Below are 16,896 nucleotides of genomic sequence, written 5' to 3'. Positions count from 1 at the left end.
TAGCGGGAGGGGAGGGGAAAGGGGCGGGGCTAGTAGCAGGGCGGCCCTGTCGAGTGGGAGGGAGCGGCGGGTGGGGCATGGCCGTGCCCGGGGCGGGGGGACGGGCTGGCAGCGCCCCCTGAGGGGCGGGAGCGGCGGTACAGTCCCTGTAGCCATTGCCGCCGCCCCCTCCTCGTCCTCGTCTTCGTCCTCCTCGTCGTCCTCCTACTCTTCCTCCTCCTCCTCCTCCTCCTCCTCCTCGTCCTTCTCTTCCTCCTCCTCCTTCTACTCCTCCGCCTCCTTCTACTCCTCCGCGGCGGCGGGTCTCCTCAGGGGACAGCGCCTCCCTCCCGTCCCTCCGGGCAGAGCCCAGGCCCGGGGCACCGCGGCCCCTGCCGCGGGGGGTATACGGTGTGGTGTGTGAGGAAGGCAGAGACCTCCCTGGGACAGGGGGTTTCTTCTCCTGCATCCACCATATTTTGTCTCTGTAAATACTGGCCCCTCTCTTTGGCCAGAAGAAGATGGCATTCGATGTCCTGTCTTCCAGCCCTGCCTTAATCTCCTGCTTGTAAGTGAATCCCTCTTTATAGAGAGGTACCTGTCTGCTCTCTGCGAATGTGGGCAAGCTAACTCTGTGAGGCCGAGGACAGGATGTCCAAAATACCCTGTGCCTGGTGCCATCTCTAAAAGGATCCCCCTGAACATGCTCACGGGGGACAATTTCCACTGGAGGATGTCCAGGCTGTCTCTGGCTAATATACTTCGTCTCCTCTTTTGTCTTGATTGGGGAGTATATGCACAGACCAGAGAACTAGTGTAGATATAAGGCTAAACGGTGCCGTTTTTTAAAATGCTACTAATGATGTGTCAGTAAACAGCAAGACTATTTCTAAAATGGCTTCCCTTGGAACAATGTAAGAAACTCATCCTGCTCTCCCAGGTGCTGGGAAATGTTGAGTGAAACTGCCAGACTGTAGGTGAGGAGGGGCTTAGGCAGAACAGGCCAAAACATTTCTGATCTCCTGTCACATCACTAGGTGCTTTTTCCCCCACCACATTCTCCATTTAAAAATAGTAAAATACTTTATGTGGCAAATTTGATCCAGATAGTGTCCAGTCTCTTGCAGAGCTGAGGTTGTCCAAAATTTGAGGGCATTTCAAGCCCTGTTTCTTTGAATAGGACCTTTCCAGAACCTGCGATCTTTCAGCCTCTTTGAGGTCCATGTGATTTCTTTCATGTCATAGTCGCCTGTGCATTTTGAAGTCTTGAAGCTGTTAGGGATGTTTATGAAGCCCATCCTGTGTCTTCTTTGTCAGAAGAGTGCTGGTTGGAAAATGCTGAATTGTTTGTTTATTTGGCCATTGTTATAGCCCGAAGTAGACAGGTGAAGTCTCTACTGCAGTGGGAGCGAGAAGAGTTCAGCTTAAGGAATGGTTATTTGATTCTGACCTGCCTGGATTGAGTTTTCCTCTTACGAGAACTCACTATGTGGGAATGGAATTGGAAATGTGTCAGGTCCTCAAAGTTAGAGTTTTATTGGTTATTTTACTGGTGTTTTTATTTAAATATCTTCACTGTCCTAAATACCACTGACCATAGGTTTTATCAGGGCATCTCTGCCTTTATGTAAGCAGGTAAATTGGAAGAGTTCTGTTGGGAGGTCCAGCAAGCATGACCTAACATTTCATTTCTGAACAAGCAGCTCTCATAAGTAGAGTTCCACAGGCACTGGTTTCTCTCCCTTAATCTTATTCCTTTTCCCTGACAGAGCAGTTGCCTGAGAAGCATGTGGGATGTTTGCAGAAGAGACCTTTACTGGATTGACATCTCTCAACTCAAAACACCTCTCTTGTAATGTCAATGTTTGAACATAATTGCCTGGGTTCAGAGAAGAGGCACAGTTCTTCCAGGGAACAAGAAGTCCGGTCTATTTTAGATGATGAAATTTGTGTGTCTCCCCACTGACTTGAAAAGGAGGTTATGGCTACTCCCTTGGAAGGTATGAATCTTAGATTGAGTGTCTTTATGAAGCTGAAGGATCACACGTTAGCCATGGCTTAATTAAGATGAGACTTAAATAATGCTGAAGAGTTCCATGAAGCAAGAAGAATAATTACTGAGACACCTACATACCTGGCTTTTGAGTTGCCTGGGCCATAAACGGCAGATGCAGTGTTTTGGGTTTAGATTCATCTCTCTGTTCGGTAAATCATATAGCAAAAGTACTTGGAAAAGCCTTTGGCTTCATGTGGCTAGGACAGTACAACTTGTTCTTTCCAGTCAAGGCTCATTGCAAGGTTAGCTGTACTGAAATCAGGATTTAACCCATGAAGCTTCCAGCACAAGTCCTACACTTGCTTCAGGGTTTTAGTCCTAAGTGTCAGAAGTATGTTTTAGCTCGAGCCCAGCAAAATATCTTGCTTTTCCTGAAAACACCTAATCAATTTCTTGGAAGTTCCCCAAATCTCCTATTAACAAATACGTATGTCTGTGCATTTGGCAGCTGGAACAAAAGACTGATTTGCACAGTCACAGTGGAAACAGCTGCCTTGTGGCAGCGTACTGTACTTGCAGTGCATGAACTTTCCGGCAGGGTGAGCCTCAGACTTGATTCAACTAGCTGTACAGCCAGACATGCTCTGCGTGCACAGCATAGCCAGTGTAAGACGTAAGTCTGGCACTTCCCTGAAGTGTTGAAATTTTTCATGAATGCAGATTGACTGTCCAGCGTTGGTGTTACACAGCATATACAGTCACATAAAGAAGTCCTTTGATCTGCTGTTTCAGTGGAGGTGGGAGATGGAGATCCATGCGGCAGCAAAGATGCAAGGGTTATGAATGTGTTAGAAACCACGGAAGCGCCTGAGAATGGTCATGTAGGAATTAGGGCTTCTCCTCCCAGAAAGGTAGCAGGATCAATTGCCCAACTGAAGTGCATCTACACCAACGCACACAGCATGGGCAACAAACGGGAGGACTTGGAAGCCATTGTGCAGCAGGAAAACTATGATATAGTTGCCATCACAGAAACATGGTGCCATGACTCGCACAACTGGAGTGCTGCAATGGATGGCTATAAACTCTTCAGAAGGGATAGGCAAGGAAGGAGAGGCCATGAGGTAGCCCTGTATATTAGGGAGTGTTTTCACTGTCTAGAGCTTAATGATGGTGGCAATAGGGTTGAGCGATCACAAAATTATAGTTTTTGATTCTTGGAGAAGTAAGGAGGGGGGTCAGCAGAACTGCTACGTTGGATTTCCGGAGGGCAGACTTTGGCCTGTTTAGGAGACTGGTTGACAGAATCCCTTGGGAAGCAGTGCTGAAGGGTAAAGGAGTTCAGGAAGGCTGGACATTCTTCAAGAAGGAAGACTTAAAGGTGCAGGAGCAGGCTGTCCCCATATGCCGAAAGACGAGCTGGCGGGGAAGAAGACTGGCCTGGCTGAACAGAGAGCTTTGGCTGGAACTCAGGAAAAAAAAGGAGAGTTTACGACCTTTGGAAGAAGGGTGAGGCAACTCAGGAGGACTACAAGGATGTCGTGAGGTTATGCAGGGAGAAAATTAGAAGGGCCAGAGCCCAGATAGAACTTAATCTGGCTACTGCTGTAAAAGACAATAAAAAATATTTCTATCAATACATTAGCAACAAAGGAGGGCTAAGGAGAATCTCTATCCTTTATTGGGTGTGGGGGGAAACATAGTGACAAAGGATGAGGAAAAGGCTGAGGTACTTAATGCCTTCTTTGCCTCAGTCTTTAACAGTAAGACTAGTTGTTCTCTGGGTACCCAGCCCCCTGAGCTGGAAAACAGGGATGGGGAGCAGAATGAAGCCCCTGTAATCCAAGGAGAAATGGTTAGTGACCTGCTACCCCACTTAGACACACACAAGTCTATGGGGCCAGATGGGATCCACCCAAGGGTACTGAGGGAGCTGGCAGAAGTGCTCACCAAGCTACTTTCAATCCTTTATCAGCAGTCCAGGCTAACCGGGCAGGTCCCGGTTGACTGGAGGTTAGCAAATGTGATGCCCACCTACAAGAAGGGCCAGAAGGAGGATCTGGGGAACTACAGGCCTGTCAGTCTGACCTCAGTGCTGGGCAAGGTTATGGAGCAAATCATGTGGAGTGCCATCACATGGCATGTACAGGACAACCAGGTGACCAGGCCCAGTCAACATGGGTTTATGAAAGGCAGGTCCTGCTTGACTAACTTGATCTCCTTCTATGACAAGGTGACCCTCTTAGTGGATGAGGGAAAGGCTGTGGATGTTGTCTACCTAGACTTTAGTAAAGCCTTTGACACTGTTTCCCACAGCATTCTCCTGGAGAAACTGGCTGCTCGTGGCTTGGACGGGCATACGCTTTGCTGGGTAAAAAACTGGCTGGATGGCCAGGCCCAAAGAGTTGTGGTGAATGGAGTTCAATCCAGTTGGCAGCCGGTCACAAGTGGTGTTCCCCAGGGCTCTGTGTTGGGGCCAGTCCTGTTTAATATCTTTATCAATGATCTGGATGAGGGGATCGAGTGCACCCTCAGTAAGCTTGCAGACCACACCAACTTGTTCGGGAGTGTTGATCTGCTTGAGGGGAGGAAGGCTCTGCAGAGGGATCTGGACAGGCTGGATTGATGGGCCAAGGCCAACTGTATGCAGTTTAACAAGGCTAAGTGCCGGGTCCTGCACTTGGGCCACAACAACCCCATGCAACACTACAGGCTTGGGGAAGAGTGGCTGGAAAGCTGCCCGGTGGAAAAGGACCTGGGGGTGTTGGTCAACAGCCAGCTGAATATGAGCCAGAAGTGTGCCCAGGTGGCCAAGAAGGCCAACAGCATCCTGGCCTGTATCAGAAATAGCGTGGCCAGCAGGACTAGGGAAGTGATCGTGCCCCTGTACTCGGCACTGGTGAGGCTGCACCTCAAATACTGTGTTCAGTTTTGGGCCCCTCACTAGAAGGACATTGAGGTGCTGGAGCGTGTCCAGAGAAGGGCAACAAAGCTGGTGAAGGGTGTGGAGCACAAGTCTGATGAGGAGCGGCTGAGGGAACTGGGGTTGTTTAGTCTGGAGAAAAGGAGGCTGAGGGGAGACCTTATCGCTCTCTACAACTACCTGAAAGGAGGTTGTAGCGAGGTGGGTGTTGGTCTCTTCTCCCAAGTAACAAGCCATAGGACGAGAGGAAGTGGTCTCAAGTTGTGTGAGGGGAGGTTTAGACTGGGTATTAGGAACAATTTCTTCACCAAAAGTGTTGTCAAGCATTGGAACAGGCTGCCCAGGGAAGTGGTTGAGTCACCATCCCTGGAGGTATTTAAAAGACCTGTAGATGTGGTGCTTAGGGACATGGTTTAGTGGTGGACTTGGCAGTGCTAGGTTAGTGGTTGGACTTGATGATCTTAAAGGTCTTTCCCAACCTAAACAGTTCTATGATTCTATGATTCTATAATCTTCCTGGTGACAGCAAACTGGGGGAGTTGTTTTTGGGAGAACAATTCATATATACTGTTCTTGTCTTTCTTTTAGTCCCATGGCAAACAACAGATAGACCAGAGGAATTGTTTTGGTAGGAGCAGCCCTCTCTGATTTATATTCCTTTTTTTTTTAAGCTTCATGGCCCCTTCCTTACCATATGCACTCATTTCTTGAGTGGAGTAAGCCAAGAAACATGATGTCCTTGCAGGCTGCATATGACCTATCAGTTGTAGCTCAGGCACATTGTAATAAAGCATCTGCATAAACAAATAGATATTCTGGATCTGGATAACTTTTCCAGATCCTTACCAATGCTAAACAGGGGAAAAGAAGAGTTCTTCACAAGACAACCAGACTAGATAGAAAAGGATGTGAAGGAAAGCTGCAGTGCATCTGCTTGTACTCTCTGCCTCGTTTAGTTGTGTCTTTTTTTTTTTTTTTTTTTTCCCCAAAAAACTACATGAGTTGCTACAGACATAAACTGTCACACAAGTTCAAATGATAATTTTGAAACCTCTGCCAGTCCTGGCATAAATTCATCAGACCTGACTTTGCAGTCAGATGTTTCGTTTGATGGCCCCTGTTTCTTCTGCAGTTCTTCCTATGTGTTTTGTAGTCACCTTAGACTGTCTTCCTTTTCATGGAAGGCTATTTTTATTTTGGAAGCAATGTTCACTTGCTTGTTGTAGGGAGAAATCTGCATGATGGTGGGAGATCAAATAGTTTTCTCAGTTCTAATAATTTACAGTTCACAGAATCACAGAATGGTTGAGGTTGGCAGGGACCTCTGGAGGTCATCTTGTCCAACCCCCCTGCCCAAGCTGGGTCATCTAGAGCCAGTTGCCCAGGACCATGTCCAGATGAGTTTTGAATATCTCCAAGGATGGAGACTCCACAACCTCCCTGAGCAACCTGTGCCAGTGCTCGGTCACCCTCACGGTGAAAAAGTGTTTCCTGATGGTCAGAGGGAACCTTCTGTGTTTCCATTTGTACCCATTGCCTCTGGTCCTGTCACTGGGCACCACTGATAGAGCCTGGGTCTGTCCTCTTTGCACCCTCCCTTCAGGTATTTATATACATTCATGAGATCCTCCCTGAGCCTTCTCTAGGCTGAACAGTCCCAGCTGTCTCAGCCTTTCCTTGTAGGAGAGATGCTCCAGTACCTTGATCATCTCAGTTGTTTTATTTTTTCTTAGTCTCTCTAGTGCTAATTAAAAAACAGACGTATTAGTACTTTCAAAGTTCTTCTGTTAACTTTTCTTTAATCGCAGTGTATTCAGCTTCTGACGTGAGCAATATGAAAACTGTGTTGCTGACAGCCTTACAGACTGCAAGGGATACCTTTCATGTCTGAACGTCCAACACAGACTGATTGAGTTGTCACCACTTAACAACTTCCCCACCTTAATGCATATGTAGCAGACGATATTGTATGCATGCATTTAGGGTATTGGCAATAACTTCAGCAAGAGCAGTGCTGAGCTCTCTGTGGTGTTCCCACTCCAGCAGTGAGAACGCTATTAAAAACCTTGTCTGTAGAAATTCCGTGGCGGACATGCCAACGAAATTAAACTAGTCTTGTCATGAAGTCGGCTTTGTTTTCACCTTCCCAGAGATGTACCAAGTTTTTAATCTTTTGCTGCCTCTGTAAGCATTTTTGTCCTGTTTTAATTGTTTTCCTAATTAAGGTCCTTACTCTGAAGGAAAATCCATGAAAATAGGCCTTCTGAAGTGAGTGGTATTCAGAACAAATAGTAGAATCCACTGACAGTGTGTTCTCTGCAAGCCTGCAAGGCATTTGAGACAGTTTTAAAGTATATTTTTGTAACTTTGATTCTTGCTGAGTACTCCACATACAAGTAACTTGGTAAGATAAAACCACTGGCAAGGAATAACACAAAGAAACTGGATTAATATTGTGTAAGGATATTCATATGACAGTCATGTGGTCTTTTATACCTTCTTGTACAGTTGGTTACTTTCTTTCAGAAACATGCATTGTGTAGCGCTGAGTCTCTCATTCAGGGCTGCTGTCTTAGCTACCAAAATGCCTGGGACTGTTTTTAGCAGAAGGAATCTTAGATCATTCTTATGCACAGTAAGTTTTTCCTTTTTGCACGTGTCTTGTGATAGGCTGTTAAATGTTACAGTGCATTTGTTCTTCATCGCATAGTAACAGGAGGCAGAAATAAAGTTGCACAAGTCATGTGCTAAATATTTGCGAAGCAAAAAACAAGTATTGGAAATAAATTGTGGCACTAATATATCTAGAGCAAAACACCAATGGTTTGCCCATATATCAGGTTTTTACTGATGTGTTGTAATATTAAAGTTGCTAAATATAAGCAATTCTAGTAAAAAAAAAATTTAACTGCCATGTTTACTTTTGAGCTAGATATTCCAGGGCATGGGTGCTTGCACCATGTATCTGTGACCAAGAGCTTCCTTTTTTTTGGCAGAAGCAATGAAGAATTAAGCAGCTTGGATCTACACAAAATTTTTGCAAGAGCTCCTATAAACCATGTTTATTGGTATCACCAGGCAATTTAAGCAGGTTGAACCCATAGCTTTTGATTAACAGAAGATTATTTTCACACAAATTGTCCCAGTTGGGCAAAGATACATGTAGGAAAACAAATCAGTTCCACTGCTGGAGTTTAATCCTGTAGATTGTGGTAGTGTTTTAACCTCCCATGGACTCTTCTGTCAGTTGTCCTAAACAGTCATTAGCAGGAAAAATCAAAATGTCTGCCATTTTTTAGGGTGGGTGAAGGAAATGTATTCAAGCAACCCAGAGCACAGGCAGAAATGAGCTGGGGAATGATGTAGCCCTACTGATAACATCACTGAGCTTGCAAAATAACATGTAGACTCACCTTAAGTCCCAGCTTTTTCAGCTGGAAGTTTGGGATTCTTGAGGGGCTGGGGACTATTTTTGAGTGTCTGTGATAGCAGACCCAAACCCTCCTTGGTTTTCTTTCTCCCTTATGCAGATAATAATGTCTGTGTGGCCATCTGCACCTAATCACAACATGAAGGGGATGATGAAGGACCACGTCTTTCACAGTCGTATCTTAACTTCTGTTTAAATCAACTATGAAACTGCTCAGGAAGCTGCAAAACTTCACAGTGTGAAATTTTTACTGAGTTAGGCACCTCCGTCATCAAACTTTAAAGGGGTCACATACTGAAAAAGAAACACGCTGCACTAATTTGTTCAAGGTGCATTTGTGCACATGTGTTTGTGTGTGCTTCTCTTTGCCTGATTCAGGAAGCAAGGGAGAGATGAAAATCCAAATTGTTTCACATGAAGCCAGGACGAGGCAGGATTTGCATTCTGTGCTCATGTCTGACTCCTTGGCACTGATGAAGAAAGAGAAAGGAGCCAGAAACTGGCTGCGGAGCAGGACAGAAGTGAGTTACAATTATTGGAGGAGACTGTTTGGCTAGTCCAGACATGAGAGATGCAGACACTGTGCCTCGTCACCTCCTCTGACTTATTTCTATTCTGGGGATGAAGAAAGCTTGAAAGGTCGGTGATTTTCCCATGGGGTAGATTCAATGAAAGATTCTCTTCTGGGGGGGTGAACTAGGGCTGCTTAAAAGTAGTTCTCTGCCGCACTATCTTTTCTTTCAAAAAGCAGAGGTACCAGGAGGGAATGATAAATGAACTGAGCCTGAATTTCCATAGATTAACATCTCTGCTTCCCAGGAACTGGGGGCAGTTAATAAACCTCAGAAGGTTGCTCAGCAGCTCTCAGGATGGTTACCTTCTTTTATACTGAGCTGCAGAATGCATCGGTTTTGACTAAACATGTCCCTAGAAGAAACATTTTTTGTCTGGAGAACAGACTGAGGTGAACTCTGGAAATGACAGGATTGCTGAGAGCTGAAAAAACTCTGGAAATGACAGGATTGCTGAGAGCTGAAAAAACCCTCCATTTTGATGTCAGAAAGCTTTTTTGTATTTTCCTTTTCTCACAACTGCAGGCTTCCAGGAACTCTTTCTTTAGGAGTCAAATGTCTCCAGTTTCCTCTGTGTGCTCATGCAACAAACAAACACTGTTTTTCCAGTGAGTTTGAGTTGTGATGAGCCAGTATGCATGCCACAGAAAGCAACCTGAGAAAATCTGTCTGCATTTGAAAGCAGGATTTTAACTGCATATTTCAATCCAGGTGTTAAATATTTCAGATAAAAATACTTATAAACAGAAAGAGGTTTACTCTGTATTGCCATTTCCCTTAGGTGTTTTTCAAAGCATCTGTTTGTATGGAAGGCATTGCATAAAATTAGTAGCAGAGTTTCCTGTGTTGATACTTTCATCCCTGACTGTCACTTTAGTTCTGACATTTCCACCTGAATTCTTCCCCACTACTTGTTGTAGGCTGCCAGTGTTATTTGATGTAGTAGGGAATTATTATCAGGTATTCCAGCAGAAAAAAATAACAGCAAATATGTTTTCATCTTTATTTTTTATTTCTCCACTTAGTTTCTATAAGCCTCTGCAGTGAATCAGTATGGCTCTATCCAGGCAAGCTCCACATATTTTCATGGTCACTTGGAAGTATGTTTTGTCCACTGATAGAAACTGGCACCTCCCTGCCTGTGGCTCTTGCCTGAGAGTTGACTGTAAGTTCATGTAAGATATTAGACCTGGACAGGGCAGTGCTGTAATAGTTCCTAGCCCTGAAGAGCAAATAATTAACAGGATTTTTGTAGAAAAATAGGTTAGCTAAACAGCAGCTCACATACATTACAGTTTGGATCTCTGACAACTGGGAACAGCAAAGCCTCTACCCCTCGTGCCTGTAGCATTCTCATCAGAGGTTTCCCTCCTCACTTCTTGCCTGCTGTGGCAGCAGGAGTCAGCCAGAGAGCTGGCAGATCTTCATCTATCTCCAGATTGGTAAGAAAAACCCACCGAAGGGCAGCACTGTAGTTAGGGGGGCCCCTGCCGCTGCCCCTCCTGTCCCTTCAGTCCCACCATGAGTACGGTGATGCTGAGGTCAGTGGCATGTGAGCAGTGCCCCGGTTTGTTCGCTCACGGGAGGGCAGTAGCCTTGTCTTGGCAGCATGTGGCAGAGTCCAAAAGGGCAAGTAGTGGAGGACAGGTGAGAAGGGCCTTTGTGCCAGCCTGGCCGGGCTGTGTCTGAGCCCCTGTGGCCATAGGGTCACCCAAGAGATTACCGTCTCTGCAAGGGTGAAATCACAGAGAGGGCCCTAACACCTTCATGCCTTTTTCTACTCAGTAACTGCAACCAGTCCACAGGGAGAGGAGGGAAAAAAGGAGTTGAAGAACCAAATGGATGATGTAGAAAGCGGAAACCCTTCTTCCCAGGCAGAGTTTTGCCTGGAACACCAAGAAAGCAGATAGGACTTTGCTCAGGACTCTGTGTTGGAGGAGCCCAGGTCCTCTGGTGAGGAGTGCTGCTTTCAGGCTTTCTTAGGGATTTGGGAATTGCTGGAAATTCCTGTCTTTCTGTATAGAAGTGGTTTCTGCCAGGATAAGATAGCCAGAAACAATTGTTAAGAGAAACTGAATTTGGGCTTGCCTTTACATATTTAGGCTGTCCTAACAAAGGCAGTATGTTTGTATTTTAGACATGGCATCTGTAATGCAAACACAAGATGCTGTTTTGTCTTTTTTTCTTGAAATGGAGGTGATTGTGGTGCATATAAATGAAATGGGATGAAATGACCTTTTATTCAGAGGCCAGGCAGTTTGACTTGGGATTAAACACCAGCCATAGAACCAGAAATACAGGCTTAAACCAGAGTTACTTTTATTTTTTATTTTTTTTTTGGCCATTTTTCTTTTTTTTTGCATGCTTTACAAATATGGTATACTTTATGTTATTTACATAGTGTCAGGTGTCTCATCAAAGTGAAATCTCTGTCTCTGGCTCTGAAACATGACCACAAGAATGATTTGAAACAAGTGCTGGCAAGGAACTAATAGTAAATCTAAATGGTGGGGATGCTACAGTTGGGGACAGTTTAGAGGATATCTGTTATATATGGAGGTCACTTAAGACATAGGCTTACATTCCTGATCTGTAGAGGGGAAAATTTAATTGCAGATTTGGTAGGGCATCTTAGGGTCTGCTATTAGTTTGCCTGCTACAGGGTAAACGGCTGCTTGCTTTGGAGAAAAAAAAAAGTCTTCCCATTTACTTAAATCACAATTCAGACACTTACCACTTTATTTATTCAAAACAAAGGTAAAAGGTATTTTTAAAACCCCACAACAAATACTGAGGTATTTACAAATAAAACTGGAATTAAGAACTTGAGTCTTATTTCTAAATGTGGATAGCAAATGTAGGTGACAAAAGCTATGATCTTCAGCAATGACTGATATAGTTCACAAGTAATAGGTTTTTCTGTCTTCTCAAATTAGCCTTAAAAATAGTTACTTTTGTACTATTACTCATTCTCAAGTTATATTTGAAATATTGCAGTTAAGATGGATAAAATGTGGGTCCTTTTTCTCTGTATGGAATTCAAAAAAGCTTTTGCTTAAACTTCACAAGCCAAAACCAGCTCTGAGCAAGAGCAAATCATGGACAACATCAGAAAATTAAGTTGGAAACACAGAAGTGAAAATACTGGTTTCGTTGTGGCACTGCCCAACAAGTTCTGCCAGCCTTCTTCACCTGCTAGGTGAATGAACGTTACTGGAAATCTGGACTTGAATTAATTCATGCAGATTGCAATTGTTCTTTGCACTTAAACCCTGACCCAAAAGGTGTGCCTTTTGCTGTGGTAATACGATCAGCCTGGTAGTTTCCAGGCACATGAAAACAAATTCCTGCAGTATAAATAGACAGATAACACAAATTATCATAATGAAATCAACACTGCTAAAAGCAGACAAAGTACCAAGTCCACAAAATTTGCAATCATATTAGAAGCCATGGAATGAAAAAAATTAGTACGCGTTTTGGGGCCCTGTTACAAAAGAGATACTCCGTTGAGTTTTGCTGGTTTAGAGCAAACAAAACTTTTTTTAAATATTTAGAGAAGATTGAGTCTGCTTCCTGAAAAACTGAAGCCAAAGTCTGAGCTGATTTGATTTGAAATGAGGCCATCAACTCTTAAGCAATTTTATTCATGGCAGGTAGGAATTCAGTTCCTTGTATTTCAGAGTTATGTATGGTTTCCTCTTTTCTTATAGTGTACGAAATAACATTACTTATGATCATGCTTCTTCATCTGTTGAAAGAAATATGTACACCATTCATGCTATAGAAACGCTTGTGTATCTGATGGCTGCCAGTTTTCTTAGGACTGTAGCTGAAGAGTTATCTTTCTGATTTCATGGCTCAAAACTAGGAGAAAATGTAGGTAAAGAGGGAGTTTTGTTGCCTCTTCAGTGCTAAAAAGGTATGCCCTTTTTTTCATTTTCTGTATATAAGTATATCAGTTAGTTTGGAGAAGTCAAGGACGTAGTTATGTACCGTGAATCTGACCAAGCTTCCACTGAACTTTCAGCTGCAGTGGATTGACTTCATAGGGGAAATGTGAGGCTTGTGCTGCTTAGTAGGACTGAAAAATGACTGCTGAGAAAGCACAAGGATTTGCTTGAAGAAAAAGTGCATACCTTTACTAACTACTTGTTTTTTGGCTTAAGGAGGACACTGACAGAGGAGAAATAGTTGTTTCACACAAGGGCAGGGTATTTCGTGGGTTCCCCCCCAAGCAACGTTGTTAACAACTTGTTGATAACCGTGAGTTACCAGCACTATTGTTTGTGATGTTACTAGGAGCTTTGTAATACATTTTTCCCTTTTTTTTTTTCTTAAAGCTCCAGTTCCTGCAGTTGCATTATATGTGTAAAAACCAAAGTCAATCCAACTCTGTTATGATGGGGAAAAAATTCAAAAATTTTAGCTGACTGCATCCTGAAGAAAAATTAAAAAGAACTCAAAATACTGTCAAATGTGCAATTGCTGGGGTTTTAGCCTCATATCATTGTTTGCATGCCTCAGAATGGATTGTATTTCAGTGGTTTAAAATGATGTCTGAGGAGGAGAATAGGAAAACAATTAACATTCAAAGGCAGACTGGATTTCTAGAGTGATGTATTAGTACTAATACATCCCTCTTCGCCCTGACGTGGTGTGCATGTATCTGAACCGGTTCCTCTTGTCTGTCTGTCAGATTAAAGCAATATGACCCCCTTACCTCCAGGCTCCCATTTTTTTCCTTGAACCCAAGCTTCTCATCTTTCAAGGCATTGTTAAGACTATTTTAAGTTGCTTTCTTTGGGCAAGGCCAGATCATCCTATAAAGCCAGGGATGAATGCACCCAGGAAGCACAATTTATGTGAAGACACATAGTTCTTTGTGTGTTTATCATATTCTCCGACTGTAGCAGGTAATGTAAAGGGGAAAACTGATGTTTTATCAGCTCTTGAGGCTTTAAGTCAAAAGGATTTCATTTTCTTGGGATGTTCTGCGTTTTCTGACATGAAAATGCAAACACCTCTGTCCGACACTAGCAGAGAGCTGCAAAGGCAGTGGGCATATTTTCTGTTTGCCATCTAAACCTCACGCTACCAAACCTGAGTGACTCTTCCTGGTGAAACTCCTAAGCTGTGCAAAATCTAGCCTTGAACCATGACATGTTACTGTTATCAGATGAGACGGGCAACATTGCCTTTCTTATTTCAACCTTCACTAAAATGCTAAAAAAGTAGGAGTCTGTCAGAGTTCAGCAGCAGGCAATCGCAGCGGTTAACTCCAAGCAGCTGCCTTGCTTCTCTGGCAGACATTGCCACCCTTGAGGTGCCAACATTGGATCCCTTCCTGAACCATAAGAGACTTGTAGAGCGGTTGGGATAGGGCAGGACCTCTGAGCTTTCAGTCTGGTGTATTAAGGTAAATAGAAATTGTTTGATTTTACAAGATGCTCAGCAGTTTCTGCTTTGTGAATGCTACCTCTTCTCCAAGAGCTGCTCGTAACTCAGTCAGCTGCACAGGTTTCATTTGCCATTGCCATACAGTTCTGCTTCAGTCTGCAGCTAAACTACATATTTTAAATCAGCTAGGCTGGTTGAAATATATCTTATGCCCCTTTCATCTGAAGAACTATAGCAAACTTTTTTCCCAGCCAAATAATTCTTTTTAATGTGGGTAAATATATTGGAAACTGAAGGTGTTCAAAGCACAACCTCATGTGTTTCTTCTCTACTTCCAAATCAGTGTTCAGGACTCTGCCAAAGGCAAAGGACTATGGGGCACTAAGTAAGAACTTGTCTCTGCTGCTTTTAGAAACAGATTTTTACCTTAGAGTTGCTCAGAAGTTGGGAAAAAAAAAGGACAAGTGAGGGGAATCAGAGAGAAGGTACTTACTAAACATGTCTTTATTCTGTCAGCCTAAGTTGGGCTTTGCTGGTGAACCTGACATGAAGAAGAAGAAAAAAACCCCCTTGTTTTTACAGTGTGTTTCACCATATAATAATTTCATCAATATTAGTTACTTGTAGAAACATGCTAGGTAGGGTTTGGGATATTTTTAATAGCAAAGATACTGTCTGAGATGAGTGGACCAAGTACATACTTTAGAGCTGGCCAGAAACTGGAATTTCTGTTCCCTAAGACATTCTAGAATTTGAAATTTCCATTATTTGGAATTAGGACGCAGAGCTGAATTTCTGAATATCTTTCATTTGAGATTAGAGAATTGTTTTGTTTTAGAAGGACAAAAACCAGATTTTAAATATGTATGTATCTTTAGTATGTAGATGTAGCGTTAGCTTTTAAAGACATTGTAATGAAAAGTTTTCCCATAAGTCAAATTGTGTGATTTTCAATTGATTGTTTCAAAACCAGTTAAAATCAGTTAATTCCTGAAAGGATTTCACCTTTTCAGTTTTCACCTTCACAGTTTTCTTTTTCAGAAAAGTGTTCCATCTGAATTCAGGTGTGTTTTAAAATGGTTTCATTGATAAATACAGAACAAACACAGATGCTTTAGTCTTTGTAGTAATACTCTTTAGAAGGGCCATTTCTCAAAATGTTTTCAAAATAACCCTTTTTAAAAGTTTAGTATTATCACCGATCTTGTATACTAAGACAATGATACAAAATAGTGCTACAACAGTATTTTGAGTTTCGCTTCATTGGCAGAAGACCTTATTTTTCCAAAGATGGTTCTTAACTCTGGAGTCAAGAACTGGATGGTACGAGCAGAGTGAAGGATTCATCTTTGTGGGGAAGTTATGACAGGAAGACAAGCCAGGATGCTAATGTCCTGCATGGTGGCTTTCTGGACCACTGCCTTTGTGGCAAGGGTGAGAGGGATGTACCTCTGCTTTTGGAAGTAAAAAGAATCTGAATTTGTCCTGCCAGACAGGTGGAGTGTCATCCATTCCCTCAGGTTTTCATGACGTGACATAGATGTGCTGAGATTTTGACCCAGTGTGCTAACCTCTGCATAGGAGTACATTTGGTGACTTTTTCCAACAAGTGCAAGAGATTCTGATTAAACTTAAAACAATTATTTTAAGGCTTGCCTGTGCAGTGAGGACAGTGCATAGCCAGGGAGGATGTGAACTGACGACGCATCAACTATATTATATAAATTCCCTACATGGCCATTCTTTAGGTGTCCCTGTTCAGGGGTGTCTTCAGAAGTGGACTGCACTACTGTGGGCTTAGGGAACTTGAGATCCCACTCACCAAGTTAGCACAGTGCTGTGAATTTGCTGCAGGCAATCCCAGAGAAATGTATCCAGACTTGGCTCAAGGCACTTCTAGTGATGGTACCTATCATGTGTATGGCTGTCTAAATTAGATGTCCCTGTAGTTGCCAGGGGATTTAAGGGGAACTGAGTTTGCCAAGGGGAATATCTTCTTTTTTTTTCTTTACTTTCTGGCACTAATTGCTGGTTTAATTTTGTTTGTTTGTTTTTTAGTAAAGCTTGCTGATGGTGAAGAGCCACATTTTAAAAAGTATAAATATTGTACTCACTCTTTTTTTCCCCTTCTTGAAACAAAGAATGAATGTTCTCGTGCCTTAAATGAGTGAAAGACCTTTGGTCTAGGAACCTTATCTAATGATACAATCACAGGCACGTTTTCAGTGTTAGAAAGGACCACATTTTACCCAAGAAATCCCTGTAATTTCATAGAAGAAAGAAGCGATAGAAGTAATTTCATAGAAGAAAGAAATGGAATAGCATTGCCCTTTGTAGGAGCTGTGATTACGCACATGGCCACAAGGAGCTAATGCCTGGCTTGGCTGAGTTAATTATGCACTGGCTTGCTGCACACAGGTCATGTTTGACTAGCTTGTGAAAGGCAGCCTTGGCTGAGCCTGCTGCAACGCCGTGTGCAAAGATTAGCAGTGCTGAACACAGTTCGGTAAGCACAAGGGATGCCAGTTGGTGGGAAGCATTTAAACTGGCAAGAAGAGCAGGTAGCTGAGTGCAGTGAGCAAGTGTACACAAGGAT

General features: G+C 43.2%; 1 protein-coding gene across 1 annotated transcript in view; it reads left to right on the top strand.

Annotated features, from left to right (window-relative positions):
* The first annotated feature begins 170 nt into the window (after nucleotides 1-170).
* The window catches only part of ATP7B (ATPase copper transporting beta), a 49,021-nt gene continuing 32,295 nt past the window's right edge, over nucleotides 171-16,896 (top strand). The window contains exons 1-2 of the mRNA XM_072850277.1: nucleotides 171-547; nucleotides 1,749-1,979. Of these exons, the coding sequence (XP_072706378.1) occupies nucleotides 1,917-1,979 (63 nt within the window). The 5' untranslated portion in view covers nucleotides 171-547; nucleotides 1,749-1,916. The remainder of the gene's footprint in view (nucleotides 548-1,748; nucleotides 1,980-16,896) is intronic.

Source organism: Ciconia boyciana, chromosome 1, assembly GCF_034638445.1.
Source record: "Ciconia boyciana chromosome 1, ASM3463844v1, whole genome shotgun sequence".
Classification (NCBI taxonomy): Eukaryota; Metazoa; Chordata; class Aves; order Ciconiiformes; family Ciconiidae; genus Ciconia; species Ciconia boyciana.
Note: the sequence above shows the minus strand (reverse complement) of the source record. Positions and strands in the feature narration are given on the sequence as shown.